Source organism: Mytilus californianus, unplaced genomic scaffold, assembly GCF_021869535.1.
Source record: "Mytilus californianus isolate M0D057914Y unplaced genomic scaffold, xbMytCali1.0.p SCAF_2, whole genome shotgun sequence".
Taxonomy (NCBI): domain Eukaryota; kingdom Metazoa; phylum Mollusca; class Bivalvia; order Mytilida; family Mytilidae; genus Mytilus; species Mytilus californianus.
In genome coordinates this window covers 79,411,837-79,434,147 of record NW_026262668.1, presented here as the reverse complement: position 1 = coordinate 79,434,147, position 22,311 = coordinate 79,411,837, and the positions used below count along the sequence as shown (strand labels likewise).

At 32.2% G+C, this 22,311-nt stretch overlaps 2 protein-coding genes across 6 annotated transcripts in view; one reads left to right on the top strand and one right to left on the bottom strand.

Annotated features, from left to right (window-relative positions):
• The window catches only part of LOC127728284 (heat shock 70 kDa protein 12A-like), a 74,781-nt gene extending 59,835 nt beyond the window's left edge, over positions 1 to 14,946 (bottom strand). For 2 of the 3 annotated variants that reach the window (XM_052235594.1, XM_052235595.1), the window contains exon 1: positions 14,821 to 14,937. The gene's annotated coding sequence lies outside the window, so the exon portion shown is untranslated. Of the gene's footprint in view, positions 1 to 14,820 lie in introns of all 3 variants that reach the window. The other variant, XM_052235598.1, reaches the window with a different exon arrangement.
• The window catches only part of LOC127728290 (heat shock 70 kDa protein 12A-like), a 177,821-nt gene that overhangs the window by 139,371 nt on the left and 16,139 nt on the right, over positions 1 to 22,311 (top strand). Inside the window, exons 1-3 of one of the 3 annotated variants that reach the window (XM_052235621.1) lie at positions 15,109 to 15,267; positions 17,231 to 17,355; positions 18,841 to 18,891. In XM_052235621.1, coding sequence (XP_052091581.1) covers positions 17,260 to 17,355; positions 18,841 to 18,891 — 147 coding nt within the window. In that variant the 5' untranslated portion in view covers positions 15,109 to 15,267; positions 17,231 to 17,259. Of the gene's footprint in view, positions 1 to 15,108; positions 15,396 to 17,230; positions 17,356 to 18,840; positions 18,892 to 22,311 lie in introns of those variants that run through there. The other 2 variants (XM_052235620.1, XM_052235622.1) reach the window with 2 other exon arrangements.

The following is a 22,311-nucleotide window of genomic DNA, read 5'->3' as shown; positions in this document are numbered from 1 at the left end:
TCTACTCGAATATCACATTACTGAAATGAGCATGAAATTAAACAAACAAAAATTATTTCCATAATAAGCGGATCAAAAAATTAAAAACTAGACAAAATAAATTATTTTTGATTGAATGTTATTCCCCCATAAAACAGAGAAACAGCTTTTTTCTATAATTCTATATTTTGTTCTTTATTTTATTGATTTTGACAATATTTATACATGTTGTATTTACGTTTGTCTGATTACTCTTTCTTATTTCATTTGCATACGTCGTTGAATTTTTAAATGTCTTAAATCTGTTATTCATTATTATTATTATTTATTACAAGGCATTTTTAAAGCGCATAATATAACACTACAATTACTCTAAGCGCTTTACATGTTAAAAAAAATATACACAAATTCGTACATACACGAAACTACAAAGTAAAAAATACGTTTAAAAGCATACAACATCAAATCAACTATAAAAAGTTAAGACTCTAATATGTGGGGGGGGGGGGGGGGGGGGGGAAGGGGGTTATGAGCCGGGGAAGTTGGCAATCCCCTCACTTTCAAAATGGGGGATGGAGGAGGCAAAACATAATTTCTTGTTTAGCTTTGTTTGTTTGTACTTATTATGCTTTTTTTCTTGGTGTGAAGGGGTATATATAAATGCAGGGGCGTATGAGCCAGGAAAGGGGATCAAAACCGCTTTACACACTTACAAAGGTGAGAAGCAAAACTGTTATATCCCCCTCTTTGGCAATTTATTTTGTTATTAAGATATAAAGTGGATTCGAAAGAGGACATTAACTTATTTCTAGACTATTAGACTATTATGATAGCAAATATAGATTAAAGGTCTTTTTTTTGGCTGGTCAATTTAAGAAGCCCCCTCCCCCTTTTCTCAACTCCGTCTTTAATCTTCTCCTACTTCAATGATATGTATCAAAGGAATAATAATAGTCTTTTATTCAAAAGCGTGAATACAGCTTATAGAAATTAACTATACAAATATAATAGCATCAGTGAATAATTACATATGTGTTTTACAATTACAAACAGTTTTTATCATTGAATCATCGGCGGAGAATGACAACAAATAATATAAATAATGAAATATGAGTATTATATTATGAATAACGAATCTTATTAGCTATATAAAGGTATTTATCTAGATTGTTAAGCTCTTTAATGTTATGAACAAACAATAATTGTATAAATTTATAACAGTCAAGATGGTTTTTTCCAATAACTATAGGTTTTATATTATATTTTTGCCTTATATCAAAAAATTTGTCACATATTAAAATACAATGGTATTCATCTTCAATCAGATATTTATCACTTCAATATTACAAAATCTACCGGTTTCAATGTTTAGGCAGTGTGCAGACATTCTATATCTACAAATATATGGCTTATACACATAGTTCACAGGTTTTTGTAGGTAAAATTGTAAAGTATCTGGATCGTGTATATATATCTATAAAAGTGACACTTTTATGACTCATTGAAAAAAGAATTCATTTCACTCACAAAACTACCTTTCATTCTATATTAACAATTTCTTGCAAAAACAAATCAATATAAGCAATAATTTTACTCGCACACAACTAATAGAATTGAGAATAGTGTTAAAGCAAAATCCCTTGTTTATTTTAAGACTAAATATCTCCAAACATCGTGGTACATAAAACGGTATACACATTTTTTGTGTTCAATCTTTTTAATTATGAAATCGTCTAAATGCAAAGTATATTTCTTTCTAATTAAAAACGTCGTACAGGTCAGATACAAAACAAGAGTTACAAAATAAACAGGATGGTAACAACCAGCCGTACAGTTTTTCTGCACTTGTAGTCAAGTCAAGGTCCTCGGCTATCGCCTCGGACTTGACCTGACTATTTTTTTGTTATCTTTGTTCTGTATCTGATACATAAATAAGGGATTTTGCGTTAACACTAGCGCTTCTCAATTCTATCAGCTGTGTGCGTATAAATGTATTGCTTATTCCTTTTATCCATATCAGTGTAGTAGGAGTAGATTGAAAAGTTGAGAAAGGAGGGGGACTTCTTAAAGTGACAAGCAATTAAAAGACCTTTAATCTATATTTTTTATTATAAAAGTCTAATAGTCTAGAAATAAGTCAATGTACTACCTCTTTCGTAGCCACTTTATATCTTAATAACAAAATAAATTTCTAAAAGTGTGCCCCTCACCTTTGTATATAATGCGGGTATGGTCCCCTACCCGGCTCCTACGCCCCTGAATTTATAAATACCCCTCCACGCCAAGAAAAAAAGCATAGATACTTACAAACAAACAAAAAGTATATAAAAAATATAAGCGTCGTACATGTGTAGTATATTTATTATAAGGTAATTGACTACAGGCAGACGGGTTTATAAATGAAGACAACAAAAATAAGGCACTGTGCATGTTTTGCATTGTGATTAAGAGATATCTGTCTTCATTCTTAACTCGAATTAATACATATGGAGGTATGAAATTATCACTTGTTTTGTAAAATTATCTTTTCACCTATCCGCATAAAAAGTTTATGGCGTATCCAAATCAAAGTACTGAAGTACTGAACATCGGATGACAGCAAGTTCTTGTGGATGGTCACAAGCACTTGTCTCAGAAAAAAAAATCACATCTGTATACCTGAAAGTGAGGTTAATGTACAGAGATATACTTTTTCTGAGACAAGTTCGTGCGTGGATAATGAATAAATGACAGGGAATTCAACGTCACTGTAATAACTATTATATTGTAGTGATACAAATCAGTATACACTGGTTTGTTGTTATATATTATATTAATGTTTGTATATAACAGTTACATGTATAAAATATAATTTTCATCCATTTGTATATCATTCTATTTTACTATTCTAATAATAGTGCAGTGCAAGTTCATGGTGGACACTCTTCTGTAATAATATGATTTTTCTAAAAGATTGGATTTGAGCAGGCATTCATATTTTCCCGCAAAACGTTCTTGAGATATTCTTCTGCATGCGTTAACACAATTTTTCTGTACGTGTGCATAGATATTATCAATGATTTTTTACTTATATATATATTTCTAACGACAAAACATCTTCATATTATTAATTTATGTTCTAAACAAAAATATTTTATGAGTATTTATTTAAGAAATGAATTTATAACAAGCGATTAGGAATGTTATTTTGCACTCGATAATGTCCGCGGATTTATAGATCGGTTACCAGTCAAACACGAAAGTTACGTAAGTAGAAATCTCGTCGGCAACAATACATCGGAATGCCCTCACGGTCATCGCGATGTAAAAAGGGTTCAATATTTTCTGGTCAGCTACTTATCATTTTCGTCATGGAAAGATAGACATAATTATACCTTTTATGAATTTATGTATTGATTATCTGATATCGTCGAACAATTAAGACAACATATATAGATTAAGGAAATGTGGTATGATTGCCAATGAGACAGCTATCCACCAACAAACAAATAGCAAGAATGTACACAACTACACGACACCATTACATTAAATGTTTGCATTTATGTGTGTGTGATAAAATCCACTTACGTTTGTGAAAAATGAAATGTTTTTGTCCTTTAAACGTTTCCCCGAATGTATACCAGATTTTTGATATCTTTATTTGTATTATATAAATACCGTTTTTATTCAATAATAGAACTGCTAATATTTTAATAGAAATGTACAATTTTTTTCGTACATGTATATGTACAACACAACATTTATCTGGCTTACAGTAGAGGCAAACATTTTCGGAAACGTCCAGGAAAATAATTGCCGAAAAGAAGCCCGTTTATTTGCGGACTAGAAATGCTGATTTGCGGAAGCTTGAACTGGGGAACTTAATTCATACCTGTAGTATGGACAAACAATACATTATGTACCGCCGAATTAAAACCCCTATCAGTTCGCCTAATACACAACTAGTGACCGGTTAACTAGTGACAGATATAATTCTTAATTTGCTAACTAAATTAGGCAGGTATACAAGACAGTGCCGTAACTAGGCCTCGGAAACAGACGAGGCGGTGTTTGGGGGCTGCCGACTGAGACTTTTTGAAAATGTAAACTTAATAATAATCAAAGAAAGTGTCTCTTGAACCAATTATTTGGTATCACCAAAAATTTTAATGAGATTGCAAAAAAAAAAACACCCTCAGATTTTAATTTACTTTGCCTTTAATTGCAAGTAAGATTTATAAGGGTCAGGATGGTCTTGCATACTTTAGATATATGTAGTATGACTATATTAATTATTTCAACATAAGATATTTATTCTTTATTCTGTATAGTTTTTACAGGTCAATTAAATTACAGTTGACTAAAATGACAGCAGTCTTTTTGTCGGTTAAGAGTATACTGCATAGTTTGATCTTAATTAGTAGACTTATATTTTCTTGGTTTAACAACTCCCTTGCCAGGTATAATATCAAATGTCAAGATGGCGGTACTTTTTCTAAAAGAGCGGTAAGTACAAAGCAGCTTAAAGTGTCACTGAGATAATTATATTTTAAAATCTACCAAGGAGCACTAAAAGTTAACATCGAAGTTAAAATGTGAATATGAGCACACAGAATTGACCCAGTTTTAAAAATTATGGTATATGTTGTCTAAAAACCTCTAAAACTTCTCCACTGACTAAAATAGCCGCTGCCAGCCATCACACATCCGGGTAGACAAGTATGCTAGGTGTGAAGATTCAATTACTTAAACAACAGTCCCCAATGAATGTTGATATTAACGTAATAAAGGTGACATTTGAAGACTCTTTAAAAAATATATATTTCCCATTTATTAAACTGTAAGACAAAAATCTTTCAAAAGCAGAAAACAGAAAGGCTAATACGTCTGTTTCCAATCACGTTACTGTAAAAGAGAGGCGAAAGATACAAAAAGGTACATTCAAACTCATAAGTCGAAAATAAACTGACAAAGCAACGCCAAAAAACGAAAAAGACCAAAAGAAAAGCAACAATATACAAAATATAACATAGAAAGCAAAAAATTGAGCAACACGAACACAACCAAAAACCGGGGCTAATCTCAGGTGCTCCGGAAAGGTAAGCAAATACTTCTAGTTGTCAAACTTTGTTTTAATTGTTGGATTGGATGAAAGAAATTGTGTAAAAAAAGATAGTGTTTGTTATAAAAATTCAAATACTTAAAAGCTTATTGCTGTGCTTGGATAGCAACAAAAAATGTATAGGTATAAATAGGGGGAAATTTTAAAGAACTCATACCGACTTTAACAGATAGGTGGGAACTCGTTGATAGTGTCGACAACGCTTTTATCTGTGCTTTCGTGTAAATTCAAGGCCATGACAAGCATGAGTAACAAGAGGATTGAAGACTGATTTGAAGAAAGTTGTAGTTTTTAACACTGTTAACTTATTGGGAAAAAAACCGACAATTTAGTGTAGAATACGGAAGCCCATTTAGGACCTCCTAAAAATATATATTTGAATTCGAAATCACGAATTTAAATCGTTATCACGAATTGAAGAATTCTTTATATCAGATTAAATTCGTGATAACGAATTTCCGGTATTAGTTATAACAATTTTTGTAATTCGTAATTAAATTCGTTATCAAATTTTTTTTAATTCGAGATAACGGATCAAAATCGTAATAACGAATTGTATAAATCGTGATTACGCATTGTATAAATCGTTATAACGGATTGAATTCATTATCACGAATTCGTAGAATTTGTTATCACATTTTTTTTGGTAATTCGCGATAACGGATTAAAATCGTTATAATGAATTTCATAAATGGTTATAACGGATTAAATTCGTTATCACAAATTCGTAGAAATAGTTATAACGAATTTAATCCGTTATCACAAATTATACAATTTGTTATAACGATTTTAAACCGTTATCACGAATTACAATAATCTGATCTGTGATAACGAATTTTATCAGTAATCACGAATTACAAAAAAAACTGTGAAAACAATTTACACAAATTCGTGAGAACAATTTTAATCCGTAAAAACGAATTATAAAGTTCGTTATCACGAATTACAAAAAATGATAACGAATTTAATCTGTGATAACGAATTCTAGAATTCGTGATAACAATTTAAATTCGTGATATCGAATTCAAATTATATTTTCTGGAGGTCCTAAATGGGCTTCCGTAGTAGAAAGCATATATGCATATGGTTATTTTTATCATTTTTACGTTTTCCGACAACTTTGAGACATTATAAACACTATCTTAACGAAAGTCATGAAGTTAGAATAAGGACAAAATTGCACTCTTATTTTAGGTTTATAAAAAGCTTCCACGTTTGATATCAAAATCGTTTGCATTTCAATATTTTGTTTATACTTTGAATTGATTTTTTAAAAATTTTATTTTCACTTGTGTACACATCGGTCGCCTTCTTAAGATTAAGATGAGTTGAGAAATTCGAGTGAACACCACAAAGCAGAATAATTTATAAAGTAATTCTATACTCTTTAAAATTTTTGTAATACAATGTTTTACGATTAAATAGTTTTGACAGGGCAGTACTATAATTTTAAAACTACTATTCTTATGTTGAAGACTAACATTCGAAGTCTGACACGTCTCCATGGCTAATCACAAAGAACAGTGTCTGGGTATGCCATTATCGGGGTTATATGTCTCATCAATTTAAGATAACCAGAGACGTGAAAAAAAAACTCAACATCTGTAAATCCAGTTTCAAGATCGTTGTGATGTTGACCGATTTAATGACAGTTAGATATAAACATGATATGATTTTTGAGCGTACAACATATATTAATAACGTACTAAAAAATGATAGGATGATTCAAGTTATCGTTTACCAGATTCAATTTATAGATCTATGTAGATAGAAATTGTTGAATAAATCATCGGAAGATAATAATGCCCCTTAAACATGAGACTGCGAAACATCTAAGTTTACATATGATCCCTGTGGCCTTGTAACAGGGGACCTCGACATCGTTCAAGACAGAGAGGTTATAAACTTTCTGAAAAAGGACCCAAAATATCGTCCACAATAGAAAAATAAATTGGGAAGAGTGTCGTCAGGTTATTAAAGATGATCTTTCATCCTATTGTAAAACAAAATGGTATTATCGGGAGAAATCTGACAAAAAGTCACTTGATTCCTATTTAAATGCATCTCTGTATATGGTTTATTTTCGCATATCACATTTCGAAAATAATTTAATAATAAATAAAAAAAAAAGGTAAGGAATACGCTTATTTCTAGAATTTAAACAAAATTCAAGCACTCACAAAGTGTTTTGTGTCCGTACCGGCAGACGAAGCAGCAAACAATGCGGTGGTGGTATGACGTAAATACTACACGGAAGTCATTAAGAATCAACTGCATTCAAGGCCGTACGCTCCACAGAGAGTTATAAAGTAAATAAATTCGTTTCATCTCGACCTCTAGTAAGTGTTTAACTACTAATCTTTCAGTGCTTTAACGTGTTCCTTAACTTCTATCAGATACTTATCATGAATGTTTGTAACAAAAATCAAAATAGTGGAATAAACCATTTTGGAGTTTAAAAAAATCTTTGTTTTTTTTATATAAATTACTTGCTTTTGGTGATCCTTTTGACTCGGTTGACAGTTTTAACTTTCCCACTCTTTATACTACATTTCCACACAATCTTATCAAACAGAAGTTTTCCTATTAAATTAAATGGTAGTTTGATAAATCTGATTGCAAATTTATTTGCTGCAACTCATATAAAGCCTTTTTTCTCAAATGAGAAAGATAACTATGATATACTCAGATATACTCACTGGAGGTGTGATGAGATGACATATTTCCTGTCTTTTTAATTAAAATATTTACGTTAGCATCAATAACTATATTTTTTTCAAACAATTCCAGTAACTATTCATATTAGTACACTAAGCGATTGACCATTTAACTTCAAAAGGTGGGTTATGGTTTTTTCCTAAAAAAACATTTTGATCCCCAATTTTATGAGAAAAAATATATAATATATTATATAGTTGAAAAACTAAATAATTTTCTTACTCAGAAAACAACACACCCCCTTTTGAAGCTAAATGGTCGGTCCGTAAATGATTTTTTTTTCAATATATGGACATGAATAGTATTCTGGACAATGCTGAAAGAAATGCTGGTACCAACGTTTATACTTCAATAAAAAAGACAGGAAATATATATAAAAAAATCAAATCTAATCAAAAGATAAAATTCCTATCAACTCACCAATGCACGATTGATCCTATAAATAAAAAGTGTCCGTGTAATACATGTTCAAATAGGCAGCAAATCTGGAAGAAAATCATTCAACTTATGTCATCAATTTTGGACGGTAAGCTCTGATTGGATCATATAATGACACGTGTTTAATCCTGATCAACACTATCCGAGACATATAAAAACCTATAAGCATGAACATTTTTTTTAATCCAAAATATATGCCTATATGTGTCTAATAACAAGACAAAATCCATTTTTTCATAACATTTCATTCACTAATGAGATAGGAAATTCATTCTTTTGATACACTTATATTGTTATTGAATTCATATATATTGAATTCATATATTTGGCGGCAAACGTACGATTTTTACGAATGGGGGGGGGGGGGGATCCTGCATTCTTTCAACAAAAAAATCCTGTTTATTTTAAATTTATTTTAACCCCCCCCCCTTTTTCCCCCAATAAAAATCAAATGGTAGCTTGCTTACCTCTGAAATCTTTTTTTTATACATTACTTACTTGCGAAGTTGCATTTCAAAAATTCTCAAATGTGTATAACATTCACCTTTAACTTGAAATGGTTCTTTTTATAAAGTTATTAGATTCTTGAATTTTTTGAGAAAAAAACTCTCGGCTGAAGGGAAGTGAGAAAAAAAAAATGAGTATAAACTGTAACTTACATTAACTGGTATATGGCCATTTAAGTTTCTAATATCTTTAGTTTTGCTACCTCTTCTAAATGCAAAATGTACTTCTTCCTTCTTGAAACGTCGTACAAGTCAGATACAAAACAAAGGTAACTAAAAACAGGTCGGAAACAACCTGCCGTATAGTTTGTCTGCACTTGTAGTCAGGTCAAGGTCCTCGGCGATCGCCTCGGACCTTGACCTGACTACTCGTGCAGAAAAACTATCCGGCAACGGTTGTTACCGGCCTGTTTCTTTGTTACCTTTGTATTGTATCTAATACTAATTGACAAATTTAACAACACTTACCGTTATCTTGATGTTATTTTTTCGTTAAATATAAGGATTTCTCTAAATATACTGCCGACACTTACCCATAAGAACTTACTTAAAATATATCAAATATTAACAGCAAATACTGTCCTTTTTTCCTTATTTGGATATTTCAGTTTTACACCAGAAACTCCACACAATAATCTACGACAAAAGGGATAATTTTACTTTCCCTATTGGTAATTATCCTTTTTTGGACGGTGATGTTCCTTTGGCACCGTCTTGTGGTGTTTATATATCCCAACTCGTTCGCTCTGCCCGTGTCTGTAGTGACGTTTCGGATTTCAATGAGCGTAATCTGTGTATTACTGGTAAATTATAAACTCAAGGATTTTGTTACAATAAATTACTAAAAACCTTTACTACATTTTTGTAAATTTTTCCATAGATACAAAGATTTAGTATGCAAGTTTGGCAGTTCCTATAGAAAACTTTATCAAACGGAATAGCACATCGTTAATTTTACGGTGATGTTGTTTACCAAGCCCGGAAATTTAGATACGATCCGGATAAACTTATTAATCTTTTAAATAAACTTATTCTAATAGGTTACCAATTGAAGACTGTAATTTAATTTTGAATATTGTTTTTATTGGTATAGTCAAGACATTGATTACTTTATCAGTAAATGAAAATCATACTAAATATTATTGTTATACACATATGCACTTTCATGGTACTACAATCTATCGGTACCTATATTTTAGCATTGCACAAGGTCATATTTTCTCTGACAGGTACTGGCATCTTTACACTAAATCCATTGGATGTTGGATGTGTACTTATTCAAATTTTAGTCTTAGATACATGATTTTTTCTATTCGATGTAATAAACTATGAACTTGCTGTCAGTAACTGCGAGTACTCTCAGATCTGTGCTAACTGTTAAATGTTGTTAGGGACGTATAAATACCCTGCCACGTCCGGTCTGTGTTTTTGTTAGATGTTTTTTTTGCTTTGTATCGATCTGATGAGTTAAGCCCTTCTCAACTGATTTTTATAGTTTGTTCTTATGCTATGCCGTAACAACACTGTCCCAAGTCAGGGGGTAGTTTAGTGCTCACAAACATGTTATACCCTGCCACATTCTTTATGTGCCTGTCCCAAGTCAGGAGCCTGTAGTTCAGTGGTTGTCGTTGGTTCATGTGGGGTCATATTTGCTTTTCGTAAATTGCTTTGTTATAAATTAGGCTGTTAGGTTTCGCAATTGAATTGTTTCATATTTTTCATATCGGGGCCTTTTATAGCTGATTATACGGTATGGGGTTTTCTTATTGTTGAAGGCCGTGCGGTTGCCTATAATTGCTTACATCCACTTCATTTGAACTTTGATGGATAGCAGTCTCATTTTTAATTATAGATCTCATTTTCATTTTGATCAAAAGATATAAAATATGAGTACTTAAAGATTACTCCAATGTCATGTTTTAATTATGATACAATTATCAAGTTGAGGGGAGGCTAAAAACTATCTGGAGAATTTATATTTTTTATTTCAAAGTTTTTATTTATAAGCTCTTTTGTTACCAGTCCTAATAATTATGATTTACATAATTATAATAAATAATAAGTCGCTTTTTAACGTTTATCGTATTTATTACTAGGAACATACGCGTAAGGTCGGACCAAACGAGTATATACGCATATTGTCATGACCATACACGTATGGTCTAAATACTCGTATGGTCTGGAACATATACATAAAATCTGATTATTGATTATCTTGACTATGCCGTAATTTTATGCATATATTGTATTTGTACCGATTTCGAAAAACGGTTTCGTAAATCTTCATGTCGATTTAACGCAAGTATTTAATAAAAGTAAACATTTTCGTATGAAACAAATCCCCCATCCCCCATTGAATATACAGATGTATATCCTTTGTGCACTTATGGTACTCTTTTGTGGTATTGTGTGGTCAATTGTGCTCCTTGGTACACAAATGAGGTCCTTTACGGTATTTTTAGAGACCGACACAAACCGTGAATAGTGGAGGAGTCATTTGGGTTTATCTATTGGCTTTTGCCATTTTTATTCCAAATGTATTCAGTATAAAAAGTCCCATTCTGGTATAAAATGAGATAGTGTTGCATTATTTTTACATTGTTTCAATTGCAAATAATAGCCACTTTAATGAATTGTATGCTCTGCGTAAACCTTTTGCAAATTTAAAACAATTCTAATAAGAAATATAAATAATGATTATGATAGTACTCTCAGATCTGTACTTAGTGTCCTTTTGTTCTTGGGATGTACAAGTACCCGTTCACGTCCACTTTGTGTTTTTGTTAGATGTATTTCTATTTGTATCCATCTGATGAGTTAAGCCTTTTTCAACTGATTTTTATAGTTTGTTCTTATGTTGTACTGTTACACGACTGTCCCAGGTTAGGGGAGGATCGAGCGCTCACAAACACGTTTAACCCCGCCACATTCTTTATGTGCCTGTCCCAAGTCAGGAGCCTGTAATTCAGTGGTTGTCGTTTGTTGCTGTGTTACATATTTGTTTTTCGTTCATTATTTTGTTTCATGTCTGTCATATTTATTTTTCGTAAACTGTTTTGTTACAGATTAGGTCGTTAGTTTTTTCAATTGAATTGTTTCATATTTTTCATGTCGGGTCTCTTTTATAGCCGCCCACACGATATGAGTTTTTCTCATTGTTGAAGGCCGAACGGTTGCCTATAATTGCTTACATCCACTTCATTTGTACTTTGATGGATAGTTGTCTCACCGGCAATCATACCACAACTCCTTATTTTTATATTTGCCAGGATTTAATGAAATATTTTTTCCATTTAATCCCTTTCCTCTGCTTAGCAACCACCATAATCGTCAATAAATTATAACCAATTGTTCAGAGATCAATTGAAGGTCTTTTCACCTCAAATCATGATGTACCATTGTTTAAATGTAAAATATTAACTTACGGTTTAAAATGTCATTTTCGCTATCAGAATATAAATTGTTTCACTGATTCCAAAGATATATATCCAAAGATATATAGTTTATTGTACTGTTTTGGTGAAATGAGGGATTTAATCGGCCACTTCCGGTATACTTAGAGTCACTTCTGGTGTCAAATAAATTAATAACATACTTTCCACTAATTCCAAAAGTATTTGGTTTCTATATAACTTTGCTTGAAATAAGGGTGATAAGTTGCTACTTCCGGTTTGAAAAATGTCACTTCCGGTTTTTTAAGATAGGTAAATTGACATATTGAATTATAGTCAGTTTGAATTTAAATAAGTGCAAAAATTGATACTTCTGGTTTTCATAAGGTCACTTCCGGTTGACATTTTTAACATCATATGTCCTCCTACCAAATAGCCTTAATACAAGGACCTGAAATCAAAATACCTTAGGTATCTTCTTTGTACGGTAAATGAGTTTTATCATCAAACATCTGATTTTCAGGGGAGAAAACCCCTATTAAATGACACCACCACCTTTCCAACAATTTTTCAAGTCTTAACTAGCAATTTCGTAGAAATCTTTTGTGGATATTTGTTATGGTTTCTGAGGAGTAGCAATATCTAGCAAAAGTAAATAAAAACCTTGACCTTTGACCTTGACCTCATTTTCATTTTGATCTCAAATCAAGAGACCATATGTCTCTATAACTTATGGTTTTCTAGTTACAATAACAGTTCACTTATATTGAATACATAAAGGGAAATAACTTTTATACGGAGTCTCTGGATCGCTTCAGTAAAAATTGTTCTTGACATTCTGAGGATGTAACAATCAATTTGAGAAAATAAATTTTTCATGATCATTTACGATTGTAAAGGAGTAGTGCGAAGAAGAAAACCAGTGTTCGGGAAGATAATTATGTTCAGTTAAGCAGTGTTTGTTTCAAAAGCGTATCAACTGTTCGATATCATATACCAAATATCTAAGGGACATCTTTTGAAACAACATGAAAAAAAAAAAATAATCAAAACAAAATCAAGAGGTATTTCCACGGAAAAACGGAGAGACCTAATAATCAATGAAAAGTAGAAAGAACTAATAATCGTAGCTAGAAAAATCAAAAGGTCTTTCCAGGGAAAAGTGGAAAGACTTAATCATGTCGGTTGGGCTTTTAAGAGGAATATATACGGAAAGTGACACTTACCTGGTGATAGCAATCATCTAAATTTTAGGTATGCGAATTTTGAGTTAAAAAAGGTACAATTTGTTCTGAAAACAACGCGCGGAAATGTTAAAAAATATGTCAAGGTAAACATTTAAAAACACGTACATGTCAAACCATTTACTCAACAGTTGCAAAGAAGTCGCCAAAAATGAAAATATGAGATGCATAAATGAATGATGAACAAATGGAGAAAAAACCGGGAGAGGTAAATTCATATATAATACCACTGTGTATTATAGTTCATTTTCATTTTGTATTATTATTTTCTAATAATTAATTAAGATAACCTAATTTAGATTTGCGCCTGTCCCAAGTCAAGAGCCTCTGGCCTTTGTTAGTCTTGTATTTTTTAAAATTTTTATTAGTTCATTTATATGTTTTGGAGTTTGGTGTGACGTCCATTTTCACTGAACTAGTACACATTTTATTAAGGGGCCAGCTGAAGCCCGCCTCAAGGTGCGGGATTTTCTCGCTGTGTTGAAGACCCATTGGTGGCCTTCGGCTGATTTTTGCTCTTTGGTCAGGTTGTTGTCTCTTTAACACATTCCCATTTCCATTCTCAATTTCATTTATCATATGTTCAATTTACCTAGGTATCAATTTACCTGTTTACAAGTAGCTTCAAATACTAAGATTTCCTTATCTCTATAGCTTTCGTTTCAACATTACTAAAGAATAAATGAACGTCCTGATATCTACTTCAAAAGTCATATGAAACGAGTTTCTCGAAATTATTGAACCAATGCATGCATATATACTAAACTAAGTCTTGCATGCAAGTCTTTTATATCTATTACACATCTATAACGTATTATCGACAAATAATATTTCATTCAGTGGTTGTTGATCGCCAGCTAATTAACTTTCGAGTTTGTTGCCGAAGTTTACCGAATCGTGACATTGATAAACAATAAAAACAGAGCACGTGGAAAGCGTGACAGATAAGTGAATTGAAAGAGTCATGCGTTTGTTTTTATATTTTCCTTACGTTCCCATTTGTTTATTAAATTATCCCTTAACAGTTTTTAAATGATTTGTTGTATTAAATTTCTTTTTTTAAGTTTCTATTATTATTCCTATTTACCTTCAAGAGCACGTGAGTTTACATTCTTTCATCACGATTTTCTCCTCGCACTTGCGCTGTACGGTGGCCGAAGTTAGAACGAGAGGTCTCGTCGTTAAGGTCACTGCATACGGGAAAATATCGGCGAATTAGTGTCTGGGAAGTCAATCATTCAATATCGGTACATTTATGAAGATTTCAGTGATAATATGACGGATTTTCTTTTTGAAAAAAGCTCACGTTCACTTCTTTTAGAGTAAAACTTAGCCTTTCAAGTATATAAAACACGTTCAACTTTTTTCTTAAATTTGAAGTTTCATATGACTTTAATAAACGTTATGTTCAATTGCAACTGTACAAAACTGTTTAAACTTACCATAGAAAATGTCCAGTCTTGATTTGAAATGTATACGCCATTTAATGTATTTCGGTGTCAAGGACCTTTAAAATAAAATAAAAATGATGAATACGCAAAAAGTAATACGTGTTACTTAGGACTTTATTTAGTGTGGATTTAAAAACAAACACACCTTGGAAAAACCTACTCAGTTGACACCAATATGGAACATTTAATTTTTAGAAAACTAATATTTACTTCGGACGTTGGCCTCAGTGAAAACAGTTTTACCTATGTCAATTTAACAAAATAATTCACTTTATTAAAAGACTGTAATTGTATGCTAGCGTGTGTTTACCTGTTACGCTGTATATTTTAGTAAATAAGCTACCATACAGAGATATATCGGTCAATACAACAACCATTTGACATGAATGGAAACTTTCTGAATGACATGCAATTAAAATAAAACAGGAAAATCTTGAGGTAGATTTACCAGAAGACAAGATAAACATTTACTTGGATTGTTTGTCTTTCTATGCGCATCTAGTGAGACGACACGGTCTTAATCTCTGGACTGAAAGAAGATGAACAAAACATTATGAGCAAATTTTGTAAGTACTGTAATATATGGAGACTAAAGGTAAACGCGGTCAATAGAATACTTCAATGGTCAAATTCATGGTGTTTTTAAGGGTACGACCTAATGTTGATTTACTATAAAGTTTCTATAAATGGAATAGATTTAGCGAGTGTTCGTGAATTAATCATCTTGGTATACAATATAGCAGGACTTAGAATTTTGATAAAGAAATGAGAATTTAAATTTAAATTCAGAAGATGGCAAAAGCAGAATATGAGAGTTAAAAAAGATATCGTAAGCATAATTTATCAAAGAAATGATAAATAGAATTTTTTTTTATGGATCCAATGTATTTGGGGGGGGGGGGGGGTGTAGCAAAAATACACTGTATCATAAAGGTTTAGTTTTGATTTTATAAATTGTTATACTAAAGATGAAATGAACGCCAAACTACATAATTGATGAAATTGACAGTTTCGCTGTTCAAATATATTATATCAAACTAAAAATGATTCATTTTTTGCGATAATTCCTGTACTTAAAAAACAAAACAAAAGACGGATATGTACCGTTTAACGTTTGTTAATCTACAAAAATGTATACTTTTCGTAATCTATATATATATTTTTTAGTATTATAAGAATTATAAGAATTACAAACTTGAAAAAGTGCATAGCATTTAATTGCAGTATAATTTTATATGTTTGTAGCGTCATAAAAATTTGTACATTCGTTTCAACAAACAAATATTTGCTGATGTAGAATGGATACTTATATATCGGTTGATTGCTTAGACAAAACGTGATAATCAACAAGATTAAACAAAAAAGTTTAGTATGATTTGTCTTTGATATGATTTTTAATTTATTGCACATATGCATCATTTGTATCAAGCCAGGAAATTAATACAATTCAAAAGACGAAAAAAAAAGCGTAAAGAAAAAACGTCAGTATTTAAAAATAGTAATAAGAATTCAAAACAGAACAAAATTCTTATAGAACAGAGGATTGTTAACTACAAACCCATAATACTCTGAACTTGTGTTCTTAATTAACTAATTTAAACACAAAACAAAATAATATTTCAGACTACAAAATGGGAATAATATTATAAGTTACATAGTGTGCGAGTGACCTAATACGATATATATGGGATCAGTAAATTCCACATTGGGTGAGAGCGAAGCTACTAATCGTGTATTGAAATAAGCCCCGACTACTATCCTAATATGAAATATATACGGTCTCCACGCGGTTGCGTTTAACCAATCATAATCCTAGAAATGTATAGGAGGTAAGATAAATTTAAATAAGGAGTGTGGTATGATTGCAAATGAGACCACACACATCAATTATCTAGGATGAATGCAACTACAGTTCCGTACGGCCTTCAACGATGAGCGAAACCCATGCCGCATAAAAAGCCATAAAAGGCACCAGCATGACATAATATGAAACAACTCAAATATAAACCAACTGCCTGATTTATGCTTAGACCAATAAACGAATATTAGGTCTTGACTTGGGATAGGCACATAAAGAATGTGGCCGGGTTAAACAAGTTTGTGAGCGATATACGTTCACCTACTAAGCAACCTGGATCTATGGTAAATATTCTGGTGTTTTCAGTCCATACATGACCGAGAACCAAAACATTGAGTTCGTCAGTTTGAGTTGTGTATACATACAGGTACTTCTTAAATAAAATTTTCTCTCTCTCAAATACATTTTAAACATTTTATGATCTTACGTCTATTGCATAAGGTAAAACAATATTATTTTAAATATAACGCTAGGAGAGGTGACACGTTTTAACTAAGATGTTAGATTACTGCTATTTAACAAAAAAAAAATTTCTGTCTTCAGCTTTTAAAATTGTGTGAAGCCAACAACCAATGGAAGGGACATTAAAGAGAAAGATATCCTTCTTTACAGGATACCAAGACAAATGGTTTGTTCTAGCAGACGATGGAAATATAAAACAATTTGATGTAGGTAGAAATCATGACAACATACTACATTTTTTCTAACTTACGAGAGAACAAGTTAACATAACAATCTATTGATGCTTTTTCAGTGTAAGATTCTAAATTCATTTATTCGCTTTAAAGGAAACTTTACATGACTGCAACCTTTATTGGTTTTACCGTCTTTGTATCAATATACGTGTATCTACTTTTTATTCTGTTAAATGCGGTAATATTGTCTGGAATTATTGACACATAAAGATATCTTACATAATACCGCCTCTCTCCGATAAACAAGAGTTTGCTTAGTACTACCATGGAAGTATTGACACACAGAATACTTCCATGGGACTACCACTGAACGGGTAGGAAACAAGCAAACGAACATAGTGGGATGTGCAACTTATGTAAATAATCTATAAACCTAGCAAGATATTTTTTTGTTCTTTAATTTGTTATTTATTACATCAGTGTTTTATCAGAATAGAAGGAAAACAAAACGTTAATATGTACAATCATAAATACTTAGTTTTTACTTACACATTGATTACTTTGGATTGTGCCGGATAACACCGGCATGTTTTATGATTATTTGATAGTTGTTTGCTTAACGACAAGTGGAACATATTTCATGCATTTCCAGGTAAAGTGTGAGACTTTTTGTCATCAAGACTTATTAAACTTCTTTTTCTTCTAATTCCTCTGATTCTTCTCATATAACATTAGTAGGGCCGAAATATTTTTTATCTCTTGACTTATCTACTGATATTTGGCATGAATGTATATAATTACTTGGCGTTTGATATATTTGTTATTACAGTTTTTACCATTAGACGATATGTCGCATATAAGAAAAAGCTTCAGCTGAACTTTGTGGAACATTTTTTTGCTTCGAGAAAATGTGTTGCGAACCATGGAAGATGGCCTCTGACCTTGAATGTTGACTTTCAAGGCCAAACAATTAATTTTTGATATGACCATCCCAAAACTATATAATATTCTTCCTTGCCAATGCAACTAAGCCTTAGGGTTTGCCTCTAAATATCTCAACAATGGTTCAGATCCCCACCTCTAAACAAAATATTGTCTTATTTGCCTTGATAAAAAAACCTTCTAGGTCATCGTTCACTTCCCCTTCATATCATTAATCGTTACACATCTTCAACACTTCATATCCCCAACAACAACATATATATGTTCTTAATTGTAATAAAACGGTCTTTACAGCACTCCATTTGTTTTAACCTTTAGGTAAGACCGACCACTTTCATCGTAAATTGTTGAATGTATCCAAAAAGAAACACTTCATTGTCTAAACATGAAGTTACAACATAACGTACTGATCGAATTAGCTTAATGAGCTCTAATATGCTAGAAAGCAATCGTTCCAGTTTCATTCATTTTTTAGTTACGTCCGTTTGTCCTTATCCATTCATCAGTATTGGGTGTTATATCTGATTTCTAATATTCATATGTTTGACTTTTAATGGAATGTATATTATATTTCAGAGAAAACCGGCCAAAACAAATCAAAAACCGAAATGGACGATGAATATTATAGTAAGTGTATATTGTACTTATAACTTTACCTGTTTTCAAAGGTTGGAAAAAAGTTTCAAGATACCAAAATGCACCTATTTTTACAGTTTTCCACCTATATTTAATTTAAGAAACAGGCTGAAGTCTCCATTTTGTAGTTATTTTGTAGATATATCCTTATTCACTATATATTTCCACAAATGTAATTTTAAATCCATACTGAATCATTGAATATGAGTTTGAACCGACATCCAAACGGCCAAAGATTCTGTAATGTTGAGTACATAAATTGCATACATGCTGAACTTCAAATCCGTAAAAATCAAATAACTGATGCTTTGTTTTATTTCTTTACATTTTTAGAACAATTTGGCAATAATCTATGATAACCATACATTTTTTAATAAAACAGATGCCTGCGACATATTTTAATTGCTCATTATGACTTTTTGTGGACGTCGCCTGCGACGTTTTCGTAAACTTTCCTTTTTTGACTGGAGACTTCATCTTTTGATATATAATGTGACCGTTTTTGTATGTAATAGCTATGTTGAAAGACGTGTATAGTGAAAAATGATAAAAATAAGAATTGTTAAGAAAGCCTATAAGATTTTTGCTGCTTTTTTCTTTTAGAAAAATGGGTGCAAATTGGGTATTCGGGGCAATTTGGGAACTGTGATGTTACAACAATAAATAGGAGAAAACATACACTACACTACATTTTACCAAAAAAAACCCGGAAAAATAAGGAAAAAATCCACATGAAAAAAACGAATACCATTTACATGAACGAGCCCCACTTCAACTTGACAGTGAACTCGAGTTCCCAAGATAGGCAAGCAATTGCAGCATCGTGATGCTCATGTAAGTACAAACCCGGTGAAAAGTCTAATTTGGTAGGTCATATTCGGGGAAACAGGGATGGAGAACACACATAATAAATCAATCGGGTTCTTCAAAACTGACTGACTAGGAGGACTTGCATACAATTTGGACTGCCACTAGAAAAAGGGTATGTCGGATTGAAGCAGGATTATTTCCTCGCAATACCTCTACCAAACCGTAAAGAAACGCAAGTTTTGTTTTAATGTGTACAACACGATGCATTGGATTTCACGGCTCCAATCCGACAACACATGGATGCGTATGTATACATCATACAAATATAGATTCATTTCGTCTTCAAGCCATTGTTCCACTACTAAATTGTCAATTCTTCTTACCAGTACACTTGGTACAATCAAAAACCTGATAATAAATTGTTCAAATAAGGCCTTCGAAAATAGTGGAATTAATTACTTTTGGAGTGTCAAGAACTCGTTGGAAGTACTTGATAAATTACATGCATATATTGGTGATTTTGAATCTGTTCAAAGTTTTGATTTTTCTACCCTATATACCACATTGCCTCACATTCTCATTAAGAAAAAATTCACACACCTAATTAAATGGGCATTTAGAAAGTCAGAATGTGAATATATATGTTCAAACTCTTTTAGGTCATTTTTTAGTAGCAATAAACAAAAAAACTATGTCAATTGGACATGCTTTGATACTATATATGCCCTTGAATTTTTACTAGATAACATTTTTGTTCGCTTTGGAGATTCCGTATATCGTCAGGTTATCGGAATTCCAATGGGGACTAACTGTGCACCACTTATTGCGGACCTTTTTTGTATTGCTATGAGTTACAATTTATGACAAAAATCAGCAAAGACCCATCGAAACAACATCTGATACACAAATTTAATAATACTTTTAGATATTTGGATGATATTTTGGCTCTCAATAATGACGACTTCAGTATGTATACTAAAGAAATTTATCCTGTTGAACTTACTTTAAATAAAGCTAATACTAACAATGACCACTGCCCTTTCCTCGATCTTGATAACTATATCATTAACGGAAAGCTTAATACTAAAATATATGATAAGAGATGATTTTTCATTTCCTATCGTTAATTATCCATTTTTAGATGGTGACGTTCCCTTTTTCACCATCTTACGGTGTTTATATATCTCAACTTGTACGATTCGCTCGTGTATGTAACAATGTTTTAGATTTTAACGAGAGAAATTTATGTATTACTGAAAAATTATTACACCAGGGTTTTCGATATCACAAACTAGTCAAAACATTTACTAAATTTTATCATCGGTATAAGGACATCATTCGTAAATATAGCTCAACATGCAGACTTCTTACACGTTCAGGTATTTCACATCCAATTTTTTATGGAAATATTCTTTATAAAGCACAAAAATGTCAGTATTCACCTCTGAAGCTAACAAAACCTTTAAATAGACTTATTAAGAAGGGATATAGTTACCGTAACGATACTGTTGTCAGGTCATTAAAGATTGCATATTTTGGCGTTAATATTGATTCACTTATAGGGTCTTTGCATCGGCACTAAACACATTTATTTAAAAACCAGTTGTTGGCATGACACGGGTTATGTTCTTCTCATATATGTTATGATGGTATGATACTAAACCCCTAACGGGAAGGATTGTGCCTGATATTCATATGATGAAGACATAATCTTTCAATCAGTTTAATTGAAGTCTGGAGCTGGCATGTCAGTTAACTGCTAGTAGTCTGTTGTTATTTATGTATTATTGTCATTTTGTTTATTTTCTTTGGTTACATCTTCTGACATCAGACTCGGACTTCTCTTGAACTGAATTTTAATGTGCGTATTGTTATGCGTTTACTTTTCTACATTGGCTAGAGGTATAGGGAGAGGGTTGAGATCTCATAAACATGTTTAACCCCGCCGCATTTTTGCGCCTGTCCCAAGTCAGGAGCCTCTAGCCTTTGTTAGTCTTGTATTATTTTTAATTTTAGTTTCTTGTGTACAATTTGGAGTTTAGTATGGCGTTCATAATCACTGAACTAGTATATATATTTGTTTAGGGGCCAGCTGAAGGACGCCTCCGGGTGCGGGAATTTCTCGCTACATTGAAGACCTGTTGGTGACCTTCTGCTGTTGTCTGTTCTATGGTCGGGTTGTTGTCTCTTTGACACATTCCCCATTTCCATTCTCAATTTTATCAGTACAGAAAAACGGTCGACCCCTTTCCAAGGGCCTTTCTGTAGCATGATAAACACTAGTAAAATACTAATCATGCATATCAAACTATGGGTTTTAAAGCAAGCAGAAACGATTTTTTTACGCATGCCATCACGAGTTGGTTGACAGATGATAGCCGATATGTTCCTAATGTCGTAACTACAGTCCCGTTTGTACTACCATGAGCAACACGACGGGTGCCACATGTGGAGCAGGATCTGCTTACCCTTCCGGAGCACCTGCGATCACCCCCCCCCCCCCCTCAGTTTTTGGTTGGGTTCGTGTTGCTCAGTCTTAAGTTTTCTATGTTGTGTTTTGTGTACTATTGTTTGTCTGTTTGTCTTTTTCTTTTTTTAGCC